We start from the raw sequence: 24,616 nt of genomic DNA, 5'->3' as shown, positions 1-24,616 counted from the left end.
TAATAAATAATAGAATCTATTAGTAACTGACTTTTATTTTTAGTTTATGAGGAATTCAACAAAAATCTCAAAGAGCAGGCTCTTTTGGGTTAACATTAATATAATATGCAGTTGCAACATACCATGTAGTGAGCCGAAGGTATAGTGAAGATCCTGGAGGCAGTGCTAAATCCACCTTTCCATGTTAAATAGGCAAACCCAGAAGTAACATCCATTTGAAGGGCTCTTCTCCCTCTTCCTTCCTCCTTTTCAGTGTCATATCTCACCAGATACTGACAGTTGTGATGTGTGGATAGAGAACTAGAAATACGACAGTAGGGTGTGTTTATATCACACACTCACACACACACATCCTCAAAGCACACACACACAAACACACAAACAAATTCTGATGCCCCTGCTTGAGTACACTCTTTACAACTTTCTCCCCCACATGCACAAATAAGCTTGTGCACAGACACACGTGTGCACATTCTCCCTTTAAAAAAAACAAAAAACAAAGACAAAGCAAAAGATCTCTTCTTTATTCATGTAAAAATGTGTCTCCAGACCTCCTATCCCCACCTGGGGACCTACAGCTACAGTAGGGCCCTGGTGATTTTCAAAGAAGTAATCCCTCTGTGCAAAAGCATATGCTTTTGGTGAATTTTGGGGCAATGCATACAGACTACATCATCACCTGTGAGGCGTTATCCAAATCACTGCATCAGTCATGGCCAAATCAAATTTATGGCTGACGAGGCAGGGAGTGAGGCTTGTCTGCAGTTTGTGAATGGACGAGGGCTGCCAAGGGGCCAAACAGGCTTTGCAGTAGGAAGTGGGTAAGAATCTCAGTAGGGGCCTTACTCCCCTCTGAGACGAGGCCTAACAAGGATAAAAAAAACACTCAGTAAGGGGCTTGGGAATGCTGATTTGATGCGTGTGTGTGTGACAGAGGCAGGGAGAGAGAATGTGTGTGTACCCATAAGTAAGTATGCATAAGAGAAAGTGTTAGCTGCAATCTCATGAGCCTTCACATAACGTTAAAGAACTTATTTTGTGTATAAAGTGTAGGGTTTCAATAATCATAATAGTCATGATAATAGATGCACATTATGAAATGGCCCTTAGGCAACCAATAGACTGCTGTGTGAATCATACAAAGGAGCTGGTTTGGGCTAAGCAGCGCTGGAACTCAGATGGACAGGCATGGGATGCCTCCCTCTGCGTCTCATGTACTGGATTATAGGTCGGGCAAAATCCCAAAGGAGGTGTGAAGCAGGAAACAAACCGTACATTATTACAACGACCCGCATCGTTGCCATGAGAGGATCCATGCTGGCTTTATCCATTGGCAACAAGTGCCACTGGGCACCCTACCCCACGCCTCTCACAGTAGGGGGCGCTACAGAGAGAGACAGGCCAGGGCAAAAGGATAAATGTGCACCAGTGTCGCCTGCCAATCACCTTTGTATGGTGATTGTCGTCGGCCTGAAAAGGTCGTTAAGGGGATTTACATAACATTTTGCACTCCGCCGTGGCTGCATACGGAAATGGAACTCCATATTGAGCCATTACTTCATGAAGATCGTTCTTATGTATTTTGACAGCAAGGTTCATGGAAACAAAGGTAATGAGGTGATCTGGTTGAATGGTGGTTAAGAGTATGAAATACATATCACAACATAGGTTTGGGCAGCATGAAATTTAAAGATGGTAAAGTTAAATACCTACTTGTGCAATACAAATGTAATCAATCTTTGGTTCCATGAATCATCCTTACCTGTGTTATAACTTAAATTGGGGCTCTGAAGTGAGCAATTGTTCTATCATGCATATAACATAATTAAAAAGTGAGTTTCCATTTCCCCTGTGACTCTTTCATTCCACCACTGACATCTTGTCCAGGGTATGTGGGAGCCATTGGCATTGATGGGAGATGTCCTGGGACATCCGTGACAGATGGTTGAGACAAGCTCTTCAACGACGCACTTCCTCGGAAAGGACATGGGGCCTCTGGCGTGAGATGGGAGGGGGGTGTTTTAAGAATGGGAATCGCTGGCTTGCAGGATGTGAGTATACTGGCAAGGTGTAAGGGTACACATAGAACACTACGTCCATGCCAGAGAACTGGATTTTCTGGTGAAGGATGACTTGGCGGGACGTGAGGTAACCATGGTCTATTTCTTCAAATTCTCAGCAGCCTTTAAATGACCCTCATTTAACAGGACATTTTGCCACTTTCTACAAACTCAGTGGACATTTGGACTGGTGTAATATTTGAATAAATGACTGCTGCTCTCTCTTTGATACCTGCTTCAAGCGTCCACATAGGCTATGCTGAGCCATTGCAAGATGAAACAATGGAGAGGATAAAAGTATTTCTTTGAAAGACTTTTTTGTTTCTCTCAGTGGGTTGGTTTGAAGTTGATTCATGTTTGCTGTGTATACAGATTTTTAAGGGTTGTCCCACCCATGCTCCCTGTTTTAAATCCAACTATATCCCATTGGAAGAGGCATCAAAGATTAAAGTGTGAACCTGTTGCACCTTAGGGTAGATAATTGGCTGGAATGCGCAGCATGTCGAAGCAGGGCCATGAGGACAACCAGCACCAACCAAAACCTGTGGCATCAAAACCAGGTAGATGTCCAGATTTGGCATTTGGAATTTTTCACTTGTCATGTTGATGCCAAATGATTTGTAACGTGGTCTCATCTTATTTCTCCAACATTCAGGCATCCATGACATTGACAGGTTGATTGTAAGTGGGCCTGTGGGCCCTTTAGAGAGGCCTCCTGGGGACAGGCCTAATGTTCTCCCAAGGTGGTCCAGGTAGGTTGTTTTTTATCGCTACTGACAACTGATCTCTTACAGTTATGTAAGTCCCTCAAAGATAATCCTTAATTGATTGAATAATGAATTTGGAGGCATTTTAAACATTGCATACACGCACAGACACCACAGACCAAAATACATAATTGATCATTTTGACAATTGATAATTCCTTCTTGTTATCATTTTGTTTACTCCAAAAATGTAATCATTTTGATAGAGAACTCTTCTTTGTGTGTGTGTTTTGTGCTCGTGTGTGTGTGTTTTGTTCGTCTGCGCACCTGTCTGCCTCGAGGCTGGAAAGGCTATAGCCTCTCATTTCTGGCTGGCACTCGTGTGGTAATGCATTAGAGGGCTTGTCATTGTACTTTATTGAAGACCTCTGACAAGCTATTTGACACTCTTGACAGGGTCAGAGGTGTCAACCTGCTCAGACTGACAGGGAGATGGACATATAAGGCACGGGTGAATTAGCCTGCTACTCGAGTCAATTGCAGGTTGTAGCTCTAAGGCATTTTGCTGCTCCACCAGTCATATTTGATGCCTGGAAAGAGAAACAGCAGAAATTTAGACCACGATTCAGCATTTAAATCAGATTTAAATCATCTTTTGCATTGTGTATTCTCATCTTTATGATATTTTCCTCATGCTTTTGTGATTTGGTGTCTATTTAAGGCAGAAAAACACTACTAAAACTACGGAACTTGTAAGGACCACAAAACAACACACAATTTAGCTGAAACTGCAGTGGACAGAAATAATGGCACAGTGAATTCTAAAGTCTCAAATCCTTGTTAAGACCCTCCATCTTTCAAACTAAACTGGATCACACCAAGAATCTCCTATCCCTTTATCCTGTTTAGATCCTCTAATCCCTCAGCCATTTTCCATTCTTTCTCTTTTTCTCATTTCAAATGGCAACTGTTTGGTTGTCCGGCAGAGGAACGTTGAGAATTTGTCCTCTTGGTGAAAGGAAAGTAACTATATTGAAGAAAGGAGGAACAGCTTGACAGAGCCAAGAATGCTACGGATCTCTTTAAGTCCCATAATGAGATGTTTTCTCTGCTCAGAGCTTGTATTGACATGGAGACTAATGATTTCCACAAAGTAATAGATTGAGAGAGTAATGCGCAGGGGTGGGAAAGACAACACGAAGTGATTTAAGTCGTGGAGTAGCCAAGATGCTCAGTGCCTCTCTTTGTATGGGATGTGAAGAGCCTTGATGATATCACTTCTCTGGAGCAAACACACACAGACGCATTATTGCAGAGTTTGCATTTATCTTCAGACTGAATGTGGAACTAACCAATTTCAGATTTCAAAGAAAACACATCTTTCTCAGTTACTACAAAACAAATCTTATATAATACAAAAACAATGTATTCATTCAAGAACTGCTTAGAGATTAAAAGAAAAAATGACTGAAGTTATATGAAACTTTCCTGCGTTTTGAGACGTTCCAATTAGGGACTAATGCTATCTATATTAACCCCTCGCCCCCTCCCTGACTTAGCTTTATTGAGGGAAGGGCAAGGGGGTTGGGGTTGCCTCAATAAAAACAGCACTAAAAAGCAATTACAGTGCTGTGAAGAATGGGACTTGTCAGTAATTTGCTGTCTAAAACTGAGGAGATTGCAGGTCTGGGGCCGATTGGAATTCTGAGCCTGCAGTGCAGTGTGGGAAAAGCAGTGGGAAGGCAAGCACCACCCTTTGTGAGGTAATTACTGGAACTACCAGAGGCCAGCGCCAGTCCCTGCTAATGATAACCCCGCTCCTCTCCCCTGCTAGTCACCTTGTAACTGATATATCCAATCTCACTTAGACATGCCCACAATAATGTGGATGAATTTGGAGCATGAATCTTTTTTTTATCCTTCACTTTGGCTGCCAGCCACATTAAGCTGATGTTTTTCATTGACAAAAACTATCTAATAATGTAATGTTTGATCAAAAAAATTGCCAATATGATTTCCATTACCTTGATTTCCACCATGAGCATGTATGGAAAGATGCTTGAAGGCCACATAGGTGTTGACTTGTTTTGAATTTACATATAGGCTTTATTACTCAATAATAAAACAAATTAAACACATTCAGTTTGAGCTGATGTCATTTTCAGTATTGGTTAACATATGGAGGGGCCACAGAATAAAATCTCACTTAGGGGCCTAAAAAGGCAGATACCAGCCCTGTCAGTGATACCAATAAGCAACACAAAATATATATATACACATGTATACAATAATATAACTCTATAAAATGACGATATGATGGTCAGATATAGCAAAGAAAAATACAAAAAATGAGAAAATCCTATATTTTTTTCTTTTTTTGACAAATGAGGTGTAATAACAAGATAAATCTTTATCCTCAGACTGAATGAATAAATATGTGTGAAACAGACTGAAACTGCTGGTGATAATACATACATGCTCATCCTACCTGCTGAACCGCTTTGAGCTCCAGAGAGGTGAAAAGGTGACTAATGAGTGATCATGTCTGCCCCCTCCTCCTCTCTACAACCCCAGCCCCTATTGATCTGGATGACCTCTTGTCAACCTCCAGGCTTGGCACCCCACTACCACCACCATCAGACCACATCTTACTGCAGCAGCATACCTAAACACATGGGGACTCCCCTTAAAAACGACCACGCACTGCCCTAAAGCAGCCAGTGTGGTAATCAAATGCACATAGATGAACTTGCAAAACACACACCAGCGGACCATTAATATGCCCCCCCACCCTCCCCCCAGTTATTGCTCCAGTTTGACTAATGCTCCCTTGTGAGGTAAAAAAATTCCTTTGTTGGCTTCAACAATACAAACAGGCACTTCAAAAGAGGATAAGGCTTCTTTACAGGTGTCACCTCTCTTCTGATGATGGCCGTCCTCTTTAGAAATCTTGCAGATAACGCATCATCCTCATTCAAGGCAGGTGACATACTTCACACCTTACACTCCTCGGCTATAAAAGAGAAAATATAACGCCATGATTGCTGCAGATGTTAAGATGTTTCAACACGGCTATTAATGTGAAGGGAAAAAGGTTTGTTTTGCACGAGTGAACAGAGTTAGCCACAGAAGTCTGATTATTTTGCCTCTCTGCTGCGTCTTATGTTTACCCAAAAGTGGCAAAAAAGCGATTAGCATTGTGTGATAAACAACACATTGGAGAACCTTAAGTTAGAATTTAGTAGCTGAAGTGTTGGATAAATGTGTGAGGGCTGTCAGGATCTATTTATTTAGAAAATAGAAGTGAGAAACATTTTCATTTACAGGCCATGCAAATACATGGCTAACAAGGCAGAGAACATTGTCATTTTAGCGTATTATGGTGGCATTAGTTTGTAATAATTTCATTTGGGAGTCACATGGAAAAGTTACCATGTTACCAAATTAGGTAGCACCAGCACCAACATTTTCCATGCAACAAAAATAATTTTGCTTTTAATAATTTTCCCGTGGATGCTCTGATGTGTTGAACGTGTTAAAGAGATGTATTGAATCCAAGGGAGTGATCTAATTTCAGACAGAAGGACACACAGACATCAAAAGACCGGCTTCAAAGTCAGTTACATAATGAAATACCCACACACTGCACTCCTCCTCTGTAGTTCAGTTTTGGCCCATCACCTTTGCTGTGTATGACCCATAAACAAGAAGAGCTTTGAGAGTCAGCATTCTTCAAAGTCATGGTCAGTGCTCACACACATTTCATACAGACGTGTTGTGTTGTGTTAGAGCAGCTGAATCTCTCCTGTATGTCATCTTCTAACCCACTTTTCAACATTTTCCACACAGATTAAACGTCAAGTTGATCACGTCAAGTATCAATAACCATCCTTGCTCACATGTTTGTTAACAGTTTGAAGAGATTTTCATGTTCCACTGAACATCAAAAGGCTCTTAGGAAGAGTGAAACAGAAGCTGGCTGTAACCAAAGTGTGACTTCAGTGGGAGTATTTGCATCATTAGAGTGTGGGTCTTTGCACCACTCCACTGTATATATGTCACTCTGGTCTGTCCCACAACTATGTAGCTTTATTGAAATGCATGCAGTTGCCTCTTGTGAAAGTCAGGGTGAAACTCAGGACATAAAATAAAGAGGACACTGATTGCAATTAGGCCCATTGTCTCCCATTTATATGGTTATTGGGTGGTGCCACTTGCAGTCTGGTCGCGTCGAAGTTCTCACAGTCAGGACGCCATCCCTCTCACGGGGGCCGCCGTAGCCTCCTCTGGCAACTATCTGCTAACAATGTTCATCTCACTTGGGTGACAAAGCTGCTAGGTGGGTCTGGCTTGAAGAGGAAGGGCCCATTTCCTTCAGCCAAAAGACAGCGTTGCTGCAGGGCCGGAGTTTCTGTCCATCCTGTGATCTGTTTCATGTTTTGTACTTGTTTTCTCCCATTCAGATGGTGTGAAAAGTGTCAAAGGTTGAGACGTGGAATGAGCCACTGACAGTCTCCCAGTCACTAAACCAAACCTGAGCCCAGGCCGACTCCCATGAGTTCGTATACACAGCAGAGTATTTGACGAGTCTCCATTCATTTCCCATCGTGAGTCAGGGTTTTAAATGCCATAGCATTTTTATGAATGTCTGGGAAAATAAGTACATGCAAGTAATGAGTTTTAGTCACAGGACAAAACTGTGAAAGACGGCTTAAAATATAGTTTGATGTGGGGGTGGGCAGACTAATGAATCCACATGAATGAGAACGGAAGGGTATCACTTTTTGTGGTGCTCCACTCCAGAGGGGGTGTGTATCAATCTTTCTGTGTGATAATGGGGTTAGATAGCAGTGAGACCTGGCCTCTGGTGGTGACATTGTTGCAGGGCTCAGAGACTATCAGGGGTCCAGGGGCTGAGCCGGAGCACTGGTGGGCTCTATTCACATCAGGCCACTAATCTATCTTGAGATCAGGTCTTTCTCTTCAACAAAGCTCCATCTATTTCCAAACTCTCATCACTGAGATTTTTTCCCCCCGTTATTATTGTTTCTCCAAAAAGCACAGCCGGCTTCTGCAGCCTCTCAAAGGAATCAAATTATTAGTCCAGCCTTATGGTTTTTTGTCTCCTTTCTCCCTATGCCAAATCCAGAGCCCATGTTTGGGCATTGTGGCATAAATCTATTGGTGTTCATGACTGACAGCTCATCTGTCCATACTCTAAGTATGTGATTGTGATGAGATTTTTCATCTTGTGCTTAAAAAACAATGACAGGACATTGGATGACTTGTGAACATCAAAACAAAAAATACCCAACCACTACTATTATAATGTCTTACTGTTATGATACTACTTTGGTTGTTCCTGGACAAATCATCTTTGAGGTCTCCCTCCCATCACTACAACCTACTTTACACCATTTGATGACTGTTAATCTGCTATTCATAATTCCATTCCAACACATGACCCTCTGAGCATACAATAGAAAACAACTAACCCATTTCACATTGTGATATCAGCTTCACATTCTAGTGCTACATTTATACACACATTTTTTTATATGATGCCCCCTTTCCCTCACATAGGCCCCCATGGTTGGAAATCCATGGGCACTGGCCTTTGATTCATCTTTGGTTGTACTTACTTCTTGGCAGTCATGATCCAGAGTGAACAAAATAATTTATTATGTAAAACTCACAGATAATAGAACAACAGTTTGGTTGTTTATGTTGTTTTATTTTGGTGTTAAAGAGTTAACTTTAGAAATCTACTACAGGCAGCAGGACAAACAATACCTGTGTGCAGTCAGTGAAAAAACAGATATGAGGTAAAAAGGCTACAGTGTTACAAGTCAAAACACTGTTTCAAAAAAAGTTTTTCTGCAAATATATATTTTTACTTACTAATATGTACATAGCATGAATAAATAATTATAAAAAACATCCAATTTTAGAAACCCATAAAAATGCAAAAACTAGTTTGTACAAAACTTTGGATTTAACAAAGAAAAAATTAGAACATAAGCAAATTGTCCACACAAGCAATCAGTCACATATAAAGTGTACAGTAACAAATGCAAGATAACAGATCTTTTACTGATAATGGTTGCTGTGTAGTTTATTAACAATGACTTAAATGTGAAATTGGTTATGGCTGCTCATTAATATTTTCAGTCATGATGTAAAGTAATGGGTGGGCAATTTTGATTAAAATCTGAAAACTACACATGCCTGAGACATAGCATTACATCGGCTGTGAACAATAATTCATCAGTGACTTTACATAGTCAACAATACTTTTTTAAAAACACTACGTTGTTACAATTTTTTGTCTCAGCTTTCAGTAGTTTCTCACTTTCCAAATAAATAAATACTGTGTTGGATATTTCATCTTCTAAAATAAAGGGAGAGAAACATGAATCATTTTTGCCCTGATGGTTTGGCATGACTACATAATCCATAAACAACTAAAACAACATAAACTCTATTTTGGTCTATTTGGTTAAATGGGAATTACTGTATGTAAGAATTAGTCAAAACTTCACATTTTTTTCCTCAAAACTATATATAATATATTTCTTTCACAGAAAGAATCAATACATGCAAGAATATACATATAACACAGATAGACAAAGACATACATTATGTAAGAACCTAAACACATACATACACACATACACATATTATCTTTACTTAGCAGCATTAAAATAAGGGAAGTATTGATAGTTTCAGTGATGCTGCTTGTTGTTTAGTTTGGGGAACAATAAGCCACAGCTGAGAATCATCACATGCACAGGTTTGGTCATTTTACTACAACTGCAAATTATACTGCATTACACAGAGCTTATATGATACAGCTTAGTACGCGGTTTATTTGCCATTTGTGTGTGTGTGTGTTTTTCTCAGGGAGCACAGAATTTACTTCTATCTGATCAAATATCAAAATAAAAGAATATTATATTTGTGTAAATGAAACAAAAAAGTGGGAATATCCCTTTTATAAATAACAGTTTTCCCCACACCCAGTCACATGAGACGATGCTAATACTGATATAAAAAAAAAACATGGAGAACATGCTTCATATTTCTCAACAGGACACAAGTGCTGACCTTTCAGATTCATTTACAGCTCTTTGACCACCACAGACTAATGGGGGGGGGGGGTTCTTTTCTTGTCTTTGGTCGTTCAAAGCATTGTTACTCTTAAGAGAAAAGCTTCCAGTGTTTTCAGGTGTTTTCATGAAATGTGCAGACTGTGTATGTTCTTGTTTTGCTGATGTTCAGTGGATGTGGCTCATGTCTACTCTCAGATAAAATTAGTAATTTAAAGCAGATATTAACTCATTAGCTTAAGAATTTGTGAACATGTAAACACATTACAGCATAATAACTACATTCACTCAGGTGCAAGTGCATTCTTACCCAAAACATCAGTAACACATTAACACTATAAAAACAAATACTCACACACACAATGATAATGTTAGTTTTCAGATATACACATACACACTAACAATGTTGAGGAGAATGCATGCTGTTGAGTGTCTGATCGTGTAAATTGCTCATAAATGTTGTCACGTTTTGTGGCAAAAACAAGTGATTATTAAACATTGAAGAAAATGTGACATTTTCATTGTTTGCCCCATAGACTTAAAAGCATTGGCAGTGCTGTACTATTCTCAACACAAGTAACTACTTAGCACACAGGAAAAAAAAAATCACCAATATGGTGTTTGTCAATTAGCTGACAGTTCTCCTTTCCTACATCAGTACATGAAAACTCTTTAGTCATTGCTATAGATACCAACAAGGTTGTCATGATCACCACCTTCTCAGTTCATGTGGGTGACACTTTGTGATGTCAACATCTACCCAGCTGTTCCTGTTGATTAAGACAGAGACTGGCTCTTCTTAGCGTCACAGCACAAAACACAAGTCTGCCGCTGGAGTCCATGGACAGGTCAGACAGGTTCACAGTCTCTCATGTCTTGTAGAAAAGTTCATGTATTTGTTCTTCTGCCTGTTGAAGATTTTGGTGAGAAAAGACAAGAGCCGCACAACCCCTATTTGCAGGTGTGCACGTCGTAGACTCTCACACATTCCTGACAGCTGACGTAGCAGCACCAGTGGAAAATACAGTGGCACTTCTCCTTTCGCTTCTCAGTCCGGGTGTTATGACCTCTTCCACAGCAGAGGAGGTCGCACCCATCTATGCCGTGGGACGTCAGGTTGCAGATGCGATCGCGGGTGCCAAAGGAGCCGGTCTCAGGATTAGGGTCACAGAAATTGGGCGAGCTTTCATAATAAACCAGGTCACGTTCTGTTGGGGGCTTGAAGTAGTTGTACTTGGGCCTCAAGGTCTCCACCCATCCACGGGATTCCTTGTGTTTCTCCACAACCATTTCAGATGCGCTGTCATACTTATCCTTCATGTAGTCACCAATGACTCGGAAGTCGGGCTGAGACCACCAGCATGTCTTCACCTCACAGCTACCCGAAAGACCATGGCACTTACACTTCAGAAACATGTTGTCGTTGAGGGACTAAGGAAAAAAAAAGAATATGTTAATCAAACATCCTAAAGTAGAAAAACTACCTCAACACAATCAGCAAAAAGAGCTTGTAGAGAACTAACCATTCTTCCCGCCTCATTGTTATGGCGGTTCATGGCTGAGCGTGCATCGGGGCGATTCTCCCTGGCATCAGCAAACTCCCGGGACACCATGCTCCCAAACTCTACATCCTCGCTACAGCCGCCCCACTTCCATCCCTCACCAGGGGGGCCCTTGTGGCGTGTGTCACACCCGCAGATGGTGGCTGAACCCTCGGCGCAGGCACGGGTCACCGCAAATGCCACTCCTGCTGAGGCGATGGCATGAACAAATGCTGACTCTCGAGTGGCTGGAAGGAGAATTGCACAAATTGAAAAAAAGAAGTAAATCATCATGGATTATCGCATGAGTAATGGGTTTCTTGATGCTAATGATTAATGTCAGAAAACAACAAAAGTTGTGGCTATAATTACTAGAGACTACCAAACCACCTGTTTGGTATCCATCTATGGATATCTGCTTGTGTCCAGTCTTGTATAATTACATAAGCACATATTTCTCAACCCAAGCCAACAAGACAACATCAAACAAAGTGCAGAGTCCATTATTTTGGTTGGCTACATCTGTTTAGGTCGTATCTACCAAGGTATACCAGAGTGTGGTTTATTCAGCCCAGACATCAATCGTCCTGTCTCTGAATAAGACCAGAAAGGCCTCTATGTCTCTGTCTGACATAGCAAACTGATGACTCAGAGGGATCAGGATCTTCCAGAGAGATGAGAGGAAGAGACAGGCCTGACAGGCCTATAATTAAGAGACTCAATTAAGCTTTTGAAAGGTTAGGAAACAGCCTCACACTGAGGGGACAAGTCATAGACACAACACAGAGTTGGGACCATAGTGTCCGATAGGCAATCCCAAACAACAGTAATAGTGGAAAAGACACTGCATGCTTCAGCATTCCCTGCTTTAACAGGACTCATTAGAGCAGGAAGATTGCTTTGAATATATGTACTTGTATGGTCTTGCACAATCATAAGAGACAGAGAGAACAAGATCAAGAAAGTGGAAACGCTGGGGGTAAACACGAAACAATGCGCAATGTGAAAGAGAGTTAAGAGATAAACAGATAGTTAAAGATCAATAGTTTGGGGGTGTGTGTGTGTGAATGTGTGTGGGGGATAGAAAGAAGCAGTGCATGTGCACGTTTCTGTCTAAAAAACAGGAACGACAGAGGGAAAGAAAAGAAAAGAAAGAAGGGAGGAGTATAAAGCTACAGGGAGTAGGAGCACCTCCCTTACAGCAGGTCCCAACCAGTTTGAGGACTAAAGGGCATTAGAAACAATGATGCAAGAGAAAAGGTCTATTGGCATCCTCCACCACCCACTTCAAACTACTACGCACCAGGTTACTAATGTTTATACTAATGTGAACCTCTGCTGTCCTTCGCCAAGTCACGCTTACTGCAGCCACTACAGATCCTTTCACTTGGATATTGTATTATTTTCTTTGTAATCACGGTAACTGAAAGCTGCAAGATTTAATCACAGCATGAAGAAACTGTCTATAGTGATTAATTACATATGGCCATGCATCATCTAAAACCCACCAAGTATGGGCTTCATGTTTTGAGCTACGAGTGAGTTGAAGTGACTTGAGTGATTTCTGAGGTGTTAGCACTACATCAATCTAAAATGTCAAGGTTTGTATATAATGGATTCCATTTCAGGTTCTGATAAGGGTTTCTGTAAAAATATTTTGTATTGGACAAAAACTTCTTCCTGCTTATGTTTACAGTCTTAATCTCTGCGATACAAGACTGTATCATCAGCATAGAAATATAATTGAATATAGTGCATCACATTATGTTGATCATTATTTATGAAATACGCAAAGGAAAGTGGACCTGAAACAGAAGCTTGGGAAATGGCATTGGAAATGTGACCTTACAGCTGAGAGTGTAAGTGGTGAGGGATGAAAATGGAACAGGAAAAGAGGATTATCTTGGGAGGAAATGAGCAAAGGAAAAGGACTGGGGCAAATTAAACTATATGTGTGTTTGAGTAGTGGGGCAAACCTAAAAAGAAAAAAGATTATTTAAGTAGGTTTCTATAGCTATGGACTTTTTGTGATCCCCCCGCACTGATTTCCAACAAGTTGTGAGGATATGAACTGTCCCCAATGAGAAGTGATTCAATACATTACATTAATATTTATAAAATACAAAGACTGATTTTTGTACAGACATATACTTAACAGTCTGACTGCAGTAGATCATAAAGCTCTAAAACTTTCACCATTAAGCTGCAAACCTTTTCAAACTTTCCTGAAATTAAAGATTTTTTTCTAAATGCTTGCAAAGAAAATATAAAACATAATGCAGCGCATTAGTTAATAGTTTTTTCTTCATTCACCTGAGCTCTACATTGTAAATCTGGTGCCTACTACTGTACTGACTACTGATATTATAGATAATGCTTGGTATTTCATATGACATGGTATCACCATTTAGCATTAAATACACCTGTAATAGCATTTACTTCACCTGGAAACACCAGCCCATTCATTAGTTCCACTCCTTTTCTTAGTTTAATGACCAATTTATGGTATTTCAGGACACTTTTCCTCCAACAATGCTCCTCCACCAAACTTTGCCAGATCCTGGCAGGCCAAGTGGTCCCTACAACCTGCTGGGGGGTTGAATCCCCTATTGTGCTGCCACTGTCACGCTGTGTTAGTCCCACAATGCCCCCAGATATTTTATATGAAATTTGCCCTGGCCAGTGATTAGTGGGGACCAAGTTAAGTCATAGCAACAGAGAACTATGCATTGGCTGGACCCCGCTTGTCGGCAGACGGGGAAATCCCTATTCAAATGGTTTAATAAAACAATCTAAAGGGCGTGTGAATGGGGAAAAGCACTTTTTCTCCTGCTTAATCTCATGGTTGCGAAGATATTGTGCTCTGAGCAGTGCCCAGCAGGGAGTGGGGCTAAGGTCCCCCCATCAACTCCATTTACCACACCCCTTCTTTCTTTCTTGCCCAGAGTTAATGATATACTGGTGCGCTAGCTTCCCTCCCCCAGCATGGAGAGACATACGTCTCATGAAAAGCAGAGACCTCTTAGCTCATCCTAAATAGTTACACTTTCTCATCCTCAGGTCGTAGGTCGTAACCCACATCCCCTGACCTTTTCCCAGTTAGTTTAGATGGTACCTAATGATTTAGTTGATCTATTAGATGGATTTCCTGGTGGAGAGAGAATTAGGGCAAGGCAGAAGTACCTAAGGGCAATGAAGGTTAGATAAGTCAGAGCTACCACAGAATGAAACTGTGCTGTTCCCTCCACATGCCTTACATATTACGTAACAGGAGTTTCCTATGACCCTCATTTTAATTTAATGGTTTCAAGTAGAATGGTGATGGTGCGTGTCCATACCTGTATGGGTGGCAACACCTGTGAAATTGTGACTGTCCACTTTTTACAGCAATGTTACCTTTAATAATTCATCATATGACTCGTAAACTGGAGACTGATTATACCCATATAGTTGGTAGGTGTTCTGTAAATACCAAGAATGCCGAAACAGCTCTGGGATCGGCTCTGCGGCCTAAGAACACCTGCGCGGCTTTCTATTACCTTTCATCACAGGCAGATTCCAGCAGAGCATGTTTTGACACTTTAGTTAATGTAAATTAATGAGTGCTGACGCAGACATAGCCTGGAGGTAGGGCTTGTGATTTGGGGTGTGGAGTGAGAGAGAAACATAGAGAGAGGATCAAACCATGTGTAAGGAAACAAGAGACAGAACACGTCCATTTTACAGGCAGGAGTAACTTAACTCTTTTATGTTTTGATATGGGTATGACTATGATGGTGTGCATTTAAAGGGGCGAATCTTTGTGTGTGGTCATGCCTGTGTATGATCACATTTGGCACAAGCATAAATTATAAAATGTTTTCTGTTCTTTTAGCTGTAGTCTCAACTCAACGCATGGGATTGTCCTCTCCTCTTAAATGGCCTTGTTTTTCATTCTTCAAGTACTCTGCCTAATCCACCTCTGTAAAACAAACTAATGCCTTCAGTGTAGGCGAGGAGGACATGAGCAGTGATGGGCTAACTGATAGGAACTAAGCCTCTGAAGCCAATAAAGGCGCCTACTCTTCCTTTCAGTTTTGTCCCCCAAAAAAGGCAGGAGGAAACCGACACACAACAGTCTGAATCGCAGACAAACAGACACCAGTGAGGACAATGGCCCTGTTGCACAGACAAACACCAGCATCAATCAAATCCAATGAAATGGAAGCCCTCTCCTACTAAGCCCTATCAAAGGCCTGTGAGCCCCTGAGTCACTCTCCTTGGCCTCTGACAAAGGCACTTAATCCAGCCACTTTGACCTCTCACATTATTAAGGGCCTCAGTGACCTTAATCCAATCAAAATGATTTACTAAAGCCCAGTAGCTGCCTCCTCTTTCCACTCAGTACCCCTGCAATTTAGGCCTGGGAGGGGAGGCAATGGGAGAGATGTGATGGCATTTTGCACCACAAAGGGGGCTTGGATTGAGAACCCCCATCGTTAGCCACCTAGCCTCTTCTATCAACTGGCTAGGGGAGTTTATTAAAAGCAATTGCCCCAACTAACCTCCAACCCCCCCACCCCTCCGTGTTTACATCAGTCTTCTGCAAAGTAGGTGACAGGTTTAGATCCCAACCCTCAGCTCCTGCAAGTTCTGTACTAATTCTCAGTTTTGAAACGCAACTGTAAAATCAGCAAGAAAATCAGAAGAGGGAAACACACTTAAAAAAACATCTTATTTACTTGTTAGAGGCCTTAAAGCCTAAGCTAACTGACTTTTGGCTGTGGCCTAATATTTAGCTAACGGACACATAAGAGAATAGTATCTTCTGATCTAACTCCCTGGAAGAATTTCCCAAAATGTCAAACCATTGTTTTAAGATTAATGATATTGAAATGCTCCAATTATTTTCAACATTTTTTGTCAAATTTTGTATTATACATTGGGGATTTCTACAGCCTGAGCCCATGATTAGACCAGAATTGACATACACTTGAAAGCAATAACAAACATCAAAAAATCTAATGGGAGATATTTATTTCAGAAAACTCACTTCAAAAATCTTGTATAAGGTACTTCAGGGGAAAGTACAGCACAACAATCACAGGGGATTCCCTCCTAAAGAAAACTCCAGCAAGACAGAACTCACTCATCTTAATTGTGTACAATGTTTCATGCTCAGAGCTTGTTCAGCTCAAAGTCTATTTAAACAAGGATTTGAATGAACGTAATGAATGATGCACGCAGGGAATGTGGCTTTTCTAATGCAAATATAAGACATGGAGAATATGGGATTGCTAAAGGAAGAGTTAATCAGCATAAATATACAATAAATCACTTTCAGTTTTTTTCCAGGTGGTTTGAAGAACCAAGAATTTCCAAGAAATTAGGAGGGGCTATGACATCCAGAAACATAGAAACACAAGTTGGGGGCAGTGGGGTCAGACAACATTACCAAAGCTACTACTATACTGTAGGTGAAAAGTCACATATAGTCACTAAAAGCATTATACTTTCATTTTAAAGATAACTTAGACATACAACTTGATGAAACCAAGTCTAGACATTTTGTTTTCCTGCAGATTGTGTTGATCTAATTGAACTCTGGCTTGTTCACTATTACAAATGCCACCTAGGTAAGCCACCAGCTTTGCCTGACCTTTCGCAAAATGCTTGGAAAAGGAGAATCTAGATTATATCTTTGCTTTCTGTTAAGCACACCTGATGTAAATAAACCATAGGGACAGTGACAAATCGAAACACCAGGAATTTTGGGAGGTATAAAACTACCCAGCTATGAGCCTGACACACACTCACAGGATATTTACATGACAGAAAAATATGACAAAAAAATGGGTCAGGATTCATATGAGTTTGCAGTGTAACGTTACCTTTGTCTAACACTGGCCCGAAAATGGCCAGATTGTCATTGACAGTGGTGCAGTTCCAGCGTCGGCCTCTGAACTGGTGCTGGCACTCCTGGATGCCAATCTTCACCCCCTCAGCCACACTGGGCATGATTTCCACATAGTTCCGGCAGAAACGCAGCTGTTTGGGCACCAGACCTGGGATGCTGCCACACAGGATAGGTTGAGTACCCAGGGATGAGTACTGGTGGCCCACAGCTAGTGACCTGACAGAGAGGGGAAGTAACAATGTCAGTGCTTTGTCATGATTGCATCTTATCTTGTTATCTGTCTGTGTCTTTATCTACTGATTTACCACCACTGAAGTTAAAGACTGATTTCCCTCCTGAGGTGCATGGTAATTTTATGTCTGCATATGTTTGATTGTGTGTGTTTATTTCCCGTATCAGATGCTACCATTAGGCGTCCATCCTTTATCCCTTCAACTACCCTTTCTGCAGACACCTGGCCTTTGTGTGTATTGAAATTGCAGTCCTGCTGCCACAGAAGCAGGCAGTGTTTCTGTCTAAGATGAAAGTCCACAATGCATCTAGAGGTCTTCATAGACCTTAAGCTGACAACTTGGAAAACTACACCTTGTTATTAACTGTCCACACACTTAACAGGCCTTCAGCTTAGGGTAATAAGAGTGCAAACCCTACACTGAAACTTCAGAGAGTGTATTAAGTGTAACACTGAACCCAACCCCCCTTTTCCTTTGAGGAAGGTACTCTGGCATACAACAAGTGCAAACTTGGTTCACTGATTACATCTCTCTGTCTCACTGCCTTTATTGCTTTCTCTGTGTCTTTCTGTCTTTATTTTCTGTGCTCTCTCAATTAGGACTTTTAGCAACTAGTAATCATTGAAATGGGATATCCATTGTACCATTGTATATTATGTAATTCCACCAATTTCAAAGAACATTTTGCTGCACTGAGCTCGTACATGTCCATTTGTCAGTCTATTTGCTGGCATTTCCACATCACAGACGGCCTTACTGGTTTATAATATGTATGTGTCTATGTATATATAAATACACAACATATAGATAGATCATATATATCAATCTCTCTCTCTCTCTCTTTCTCTGTATATATATGGCTCCTCATTAGAGGACACATATAAATGTGTAAGAATTATTGTAATTTAGATAAACAGATGCTGTTTTTCTATAAATGTATGACCTGCTGACCTGAGCTGTTTATTTTTTATTGAAATGTCACCAAAATCAATATTTTGACTACTTGATTATCTAATAGCACAGTTCCTATTATCTTTGGCAAATGCCCTGCAGAGTAGCTACAAAGTAGCTTGTTGGCAATCCAGACAAGTCCTCATTTCACATCAACTGTCTATTAAAGAATGAACACTGGCAGCAGTGATCCTCCTCTGAGTGATATGGGCTTGATAACAGTTACTGTAGCTTTTGCACAAAGTCAGAGCCAGAGCAGGTGTGCAGTCTTTTTTTTCCCCCACTCAGTTAGCTCACTATCCGTTGACCTGTTCACTGTTGTTCAAGGACTAATCGCTGATCACAACAAGATTACCAAAACTCCTGACACTGGCCTCAGGCTGCTTTCTTTTAAAGCCTCACAACCTAAGAAAAGATCTGCTCAGCACAATGACCCCTGGCTGACGGCATCTGATGGCTTCCAACATGTTGACCTTGAATACCTCAATTATGTACTAAATTTTAAAGGCTGGTTTCTTTGCGTTTTTAAGATCACGCTTTCATGTTGTCTGTCAGGTGTCAAGGTGCATGTAGTCCATCTTGTAGGCTGACCTTGTAAGTGAACTATACTTTTATATCCCAGAGCAAATGTCAGAGTTGTGTGTCACACAGGATTTCACTGAATTTCTACAGAGTAGACCTCTCTAGTTAATCATAAATGAGACATCCTGTAAGCGAGCAATGGCAAGTTGAGAATGACTCCAGAGGAAATCACATTTGTCTGCAGTTTGTCTACAGTGTCCATCAGTAAACAAGGGTACTCCTGTTACAGATTGACCTCTGTTTGGCCCTTGTCAGTCCATACACCCTGAAGCACATCATTCCCAGTAGAAACCTGAGTCCCCAAACAGGTGAAGTTTGGTTTGCCTCAAATATGCACAACAGAGGTAAGGTTCACGATAGAATTATGGCGCCTATGAGTTTTCATGGCATCCATTTCTGGAAAAGATTTTTGTATAAGTGGATGACCAAATGCATCCATGTGCATTTGCTCCAGCAGAAGCCCAGGAGTTTTTACCCTTTAGTCAGAGACTTTAATGAGCCTTAGTGCTCATCAGGACTGCACATGTGAGGATCTTTTTGCATGCATTGCAGCCAGGTCATCCTCCTGAACCGTGTCACACAAAACCATCATGAGTCAATGTGCTTAGGTTGCGTGTGTCTTGTGTCTGTCTCATTCGGGCTGAGTAATCCATGCCGCCTCTTCCTGTGTTAGGAAATGGCCCAAGAGAGGAGGCAGGGCATGTTCCATTGGGGATGATTTATGATTTTTTAAGGAGCTATTGCATTAAGAACAGTGTTGTTAGATGCCAGCTCCAGCAAATAGTGTTGATATTTTATGTGTTGTCTGGATTTTAGGCATTTATTCTGCTCTCTTGCCTTCAATCTCTCTAATTCCCTCCGAAATATCCATTTATATAATCGTACCAGCTGCCCTCCAGAGAAACTGATGTTTTGTGTAACTGGTAAAGAAGCAGAGGATTCACTAATGTTGTTAAGATTTATGTTGGCAAATGAACACTAGAGTGAAAACTGTTACAAATAAATACTTAAGCAAAACATATATCACATTCAATTTTTGTCTCAGTACAGACTTTCCCCCTCTCATCTAAGTGTATCCAGCGCAGGTTTAATGCATATTTCAGCAAGCCCAAGCAGGGTACCTTAGAATTACCACTTTACTCGTGGGCCCTGGGGCCTTGGAGCCGACTTTGACATCAAGAGAATATGTTTGGGAAAAGGAATGTGCGGCAAGCTTTCACCTCCAGGTATTTATCTTCTAAGGTGGGGTGGACTAGGGAAGGGGGTGGTGGGGTGGCGTCTGCAGCCAGGCTATGTCATGGCAGGTCGAGAAGAGACAGACATGAACCTGTCTTGGTTGCAGATCCGTAGCCCCGCAGACTCAGGTTGAGCACGACGCAGAGCTGACGGGCTGCTTGAAGCCAAGTTCGGAGGCTTCTGTCAGCAAAAATGTCCCGAGCTGCTTTGCACAGAAGCGATAGCTCTTAGATAGCTGACATGCTGTTTGCAAACGGAGAGACAATGCAGGCGCTTTGAGTGCAATCCAAAGGGAACTGCGTTATTTGACTTGGGATGAGTTGCCATGAAACAAAAAATACATCAGCAGTCTTGCAAGGGAAACAAAACGTATTACCTCAAAAAGTCAGAACTCAAGGGTGACTTCATGTACTACTTCTGCAGTCAAAGATTGTTTGTATTGGTAGGAATGATACAGCTAACTGATTCCTGCTCTGTTTACTTGCCACTCTTTTGCTTCTGTAGGTGCACTCTTCAATCAATGACCTGACCCACCCTCCAAAATCAAACCATCAACGCAGAAGTTAGTTCTTGACTTGCTGCAGGGTTTCTGTCATGACAGAATGGAAACCTGCCTTCTATTGTGTCATTCATAACTGGCTGCACAAAAAAGAAATGAAAAAAAGGGAGAGAGAGGCTGTTATGGAGTTTGAAATTCAAAGTTTTCGCTCTCTCTATTTGCCAGTGTGCAAGAGAAAAACACAATGTAGGCTTGCACTGGCATCCAACAACAAAAAAGGGCAAAACATGCTCATATCAGATGGTAAAATACATACCGCTACTGAAGATCAAATAAGTTGGAAAGGAATTCACTGTGATGGCATGCACTGACTTTTAGAATCAGGAGTGTACTGATTTGGGTCAGTCCCCCCCCCCCCCCATCTCACAGTCCAGAGAGCCTGCTGGTACATCAGGATTTCCTTCCAGCTGAGCATGTAATTAGTTTCAAATCAGTAATACCACCAGGGGACCCATTAAGGGAAGCAGATTAGGGTACACCCAATATCTAAGCAACCCCAAATAGTGAGTGATTCATTTCAAAAATAGACTTCATCTGCTTGTTTAGTGCTAAAAAGACGTGTGATTGATGTGTGGAGCTGATGGATAGAGCATGAACTCCTCCAGAGGATGTGACAGCATATTTATCAGAAAAAAAACATGACTAAATAGTGCTGATCGGCGACAATATTTGCCAGGTTGCACCATTAATGTATAAACTCATTAGTACATGCTCTGCAATGACTTGTTGCTTCTTGTGTAGTTAAAGAGAGAAAGAAAATGAAAGAAAGACACAAGTCTGTTGTCGGTAATGAGTCTTAAAATACTGCAGTCCCCAAATGCAGTGTTATTTCTCTAGTTTTTGATTTCTGAGAACATTTGGAAAGAAAACTGGAAGGAAGGAAGGGAGGAAGCGATGGAAAAATAACTAGTGGTGGACTGAAACATCCATGTCCATGACAGCAAATGTTGCTACTGCCTGTCAAATTTTGTTATTAAGCCTTCAGTTATGTTTAGTTAAAAATGAGAGAAGCCCAAAGTCTGATAGAAGAAACGTGATGATTGTATTTTAAATGTTGCACTGATTATCCTCCTATATTACCATGAATATTGTTTGTTACATACACGAAGGATGGGCTATGCATACACAGTATGTTTTACACTGTCAGTATATTTAAGCGTCCCAAACATTAAGGATAAACTCGGAGCAAGATTTCATACTGCATCCTTGTTCTGCGCCACTTTGACCCCCCTAAACCCCGCCATACACACATGCGCGGACAAGCGTGCACACACATACATTTGTGAGCACACAAACTTTGCACCTGCTGCACTCTGAATTTGAAAATTGTTCTCATTCAAATTGCATCGTCTATGCTGCAGAGGTCGAGGTCTTTAGCTTTAAAGATAACTGTGAGGTTAAGATGTTTAGAAAATGTGTTTTTCTTCAATAAGTCTACAGCTCTATTCAAAAACTGATTCAAAATTTTAAGTGTCATTGACTCAAGTATTTTTTCTCTTTGATTTACACTCAGATAGTTAACACACACACACACACACAAACGCACACATGTCAAGCGTCTCAAAATCAGGCTGGAACAATTTCACCATCAGTGCACCTACATGTTCCGCTGCTGTCAGAAACGAAATTACAACTAAAACCACTCAAACTGTCAGAGTAGCGCATCATCGGATACCTCTCAACATTTTTAAAAACATGTCCCTCAGTTTGTGCGAGATAAAATGAAAATATAACTTACCACCAGATGGGATAACTTGCCATGACATGCGTAAGCCCACAGAGCAACAGGAAACATCCAAGGTATATCATCCTTAAAGTTTCGCAAAACATCTCCAGCAGAATGCCTACATGCGCGCTCATACGCGCACAGAGATTTTAACTGAAGAGCAGAAAAAAACGACTCTGCTCTAATGGATTTCTTAACTTTTATCCTCTATCTCCAGAGAAAACTGAAGGAGAATCTATCTTTCGCGACTACTCGTGGCAGAACTCGGGAGCCAAATATTAAAAGTTAAAAGCAGCTTGCTTTTTTTTAAGGACCCAATCAGCAGGTATTGCCAAAGGGGGAATTCTGATGATATGTTCCCTGCGTTGCCTTAGTCAGGCTGTTTGAACTCAGACAATTTTAAGATGTGTTTTAGTGCTCATTGAGAATTGGTCGCATTAGCATGCAGTGTGTGTGATATATAATGTTGTTTAAAGGAGAGAGAGGGAGGGTCTGAGGGGTTTTAAATAGACATCGGAACCCCTGTGGATTGCGTAGCTATAACAACCTGTCCGGATTTCACTCCCTGGCTTGAAGCTTCTAAAATGCAGAAATAAATATGTGTGAATTGCTTGAGACCATTATTAAGGTCTCCAGTCCTTTATTTGTGCCTGTTTGCCATGAATGTAAAATTAGAAGTTTGGAGGTTTTTCCTAAGGGCTGATGGATTCACAATGAACTGAATAAAACTGGATTAAACTGCTAAATTGTTGTTAGAGTTTTCCAAAGAATTCCCTGATGTTTTGGCAAGCTAATGCATTTATTTATTCTTTACTATGTAAAATAAAAAGATAAAACCTGTGTCTTTCTGTCATGCAGTATATGCTCTCTTAATTTATGCTCTGAGATTGCAAAATGCCCAAAAGAATTATATCATTTCTCTTGCCATCATAAATTAATGGCACCTTGGGCATAAAAAAGGTGACATTCTGAGTTTTAATTAAAGAAGGAAATGTTTATTTTTTCAGATATTACCTCATGCACTGTTGTAACTGTGCTGCGTTCACTGCCTAAACTTTAGAGCTGCCTACATGATGAGCTGCCAGGTCTGCTTATTCCAACGAAAATATCCGTTAAAATTGGCCGCACCACTGAGTTTAAATGGCAGACTGTCTGTTTCCCTTTCTCAATGTCAAGTGGCTGTTGATAGCTGATCTAATAGGAGGTGGACCGGTCTCTGCATTTACAGGCACTGATGCTTATCTGAAGATTAAAAAAAAGAAGTCCTGGTTGTGCAACATCAGTGACTAATAGGGTGGTATTGAGGGAACAAAAAGACTATTTCTAAATTTAACGCAAGTGATTAATGCAGTCGAATCGTTTTTTCTTGGAAACCGTGATTCTCTCCTCTTAGTCAGCAGGTATTATTGTTTAATAGGCGATTGAATATTAATACTAGTGATTATTTGATAATGATAATAAATCAAATTTATACATTTTTTTGGCTCTGAGTGAAAAATGAACTTTATACCGGAAGGGAGAGATCATTTATGACCAAAAGTCATAAAAAATAGTCCGAGAAATTAAATATGCAAATTGAAGAAGCAGGTTCTAAGCTTTTAGCTGCCAGACAAGTTTAAGTTGTGATTAAACAGTTAACAATAATCAGTCAGTGCTGAACCTAATGAGCCCACAGTAGACTGTGTGATTGTTGCCATCTGTAACCCTTCGCATTTGTGCAACAGAAACGAATTTTTAATTCTAATATTTTTATTTTAATATTTTTATTCTCGGTTCTGATTTTTTGTTCACAGACTGTTGACTCTGAAGTTTACTTTACCTCCGCGAAAGAATGTGGACATCTCCATTTGTTTGGGACATAAAGATCCACAACATAACTGAACACAGGGAGTATTTTTTCACTTTCAACAGTCTTTATAAATTTAGTCTCCAATCTAAGGTGATATTTATCACCTTATCGCTTCGGTTTTTGATTTCCTTTTCTCTGATCCTTTTCCTAGCAGATGTTCGCTTGTCC

The 24,616-nt window shown here is 40.8% G+C and overlaps 1 protein-coding gene across 1 annotated transcript; it reads right to left on the bottom strand.

The window, feature by feature from the left end:
- Nucleotides 1-8,479: 8,479 nt before the first annotated feature.
- wnt3a (wingless-type MMTV integration site family, member 3A) lies at nucleotides 8,480-23,363 on the bottom strand. The gene is made up of 4 exons (XM_018676354.2): nucleotides 22,612-23,363; nucleotides 17,287-17,528; nucleotides 11,399-11,664; nucleotides 8,480-11,306 (listed from the first exon to the last, which is right to left on the bottom strand). The coding sequence occupies exons 1-4, from the start codon at nucleotides 22,731-22,733 to the stop codon at nucleotides 10,827-10,829; spliced, it is 1,110 nt and encodes a 369-aa protein (XP_018531870.1). The 5' UTR covers nucleotides 22,734-23,363; the 3' UTR covers nucleotides 8,480-10,826.
- Between the last annotated feature and the right edge of the window lie 1,253 nt (nucleotides 23,364-24,616).

The sequence above is a fragment of the Lates calcarifer genome, linkage group LG4 (assembly GCF_001640805.2).
Source record: "Lates calcarifer isolate ASB-BC8 linkage group LG4, TLL_Latcal_v3, whole genome shotgun sequence".
NCBI lineage: Eukaryota > Metazoa > Chordata > Actinopteri > Centropomidae > Lates > Lates calcarifer.
This window is presented reverse-complemented; position numbering and strand designations above follow the sequence as displayed.

Bases quoted from the DNA above. Each gene is read 5' to 3' on its own strand.
- wnt3a (XM_018676354.2), bottom strand. From the start codon at position 22,733: ATGAGCGCGCATGTAGGCATTCTGCTGGAGATGTTTTGCGAAACTTTA. The intron at 17,529-22,611 runs GTAAGTTATATT...CCTCTCTGTCAG, and splicing joins GCAAGTTATCCCATCTGGTG to GTCACTAGCTGTGGGCCACC. The intron at 11,307-11,398 runs GTTAGTTCTCTA...TTTTTTCCTTAG, and splicing joins ACAATGAGGCGGGAAGAATG to TCCCTCAACGACAACATGTT.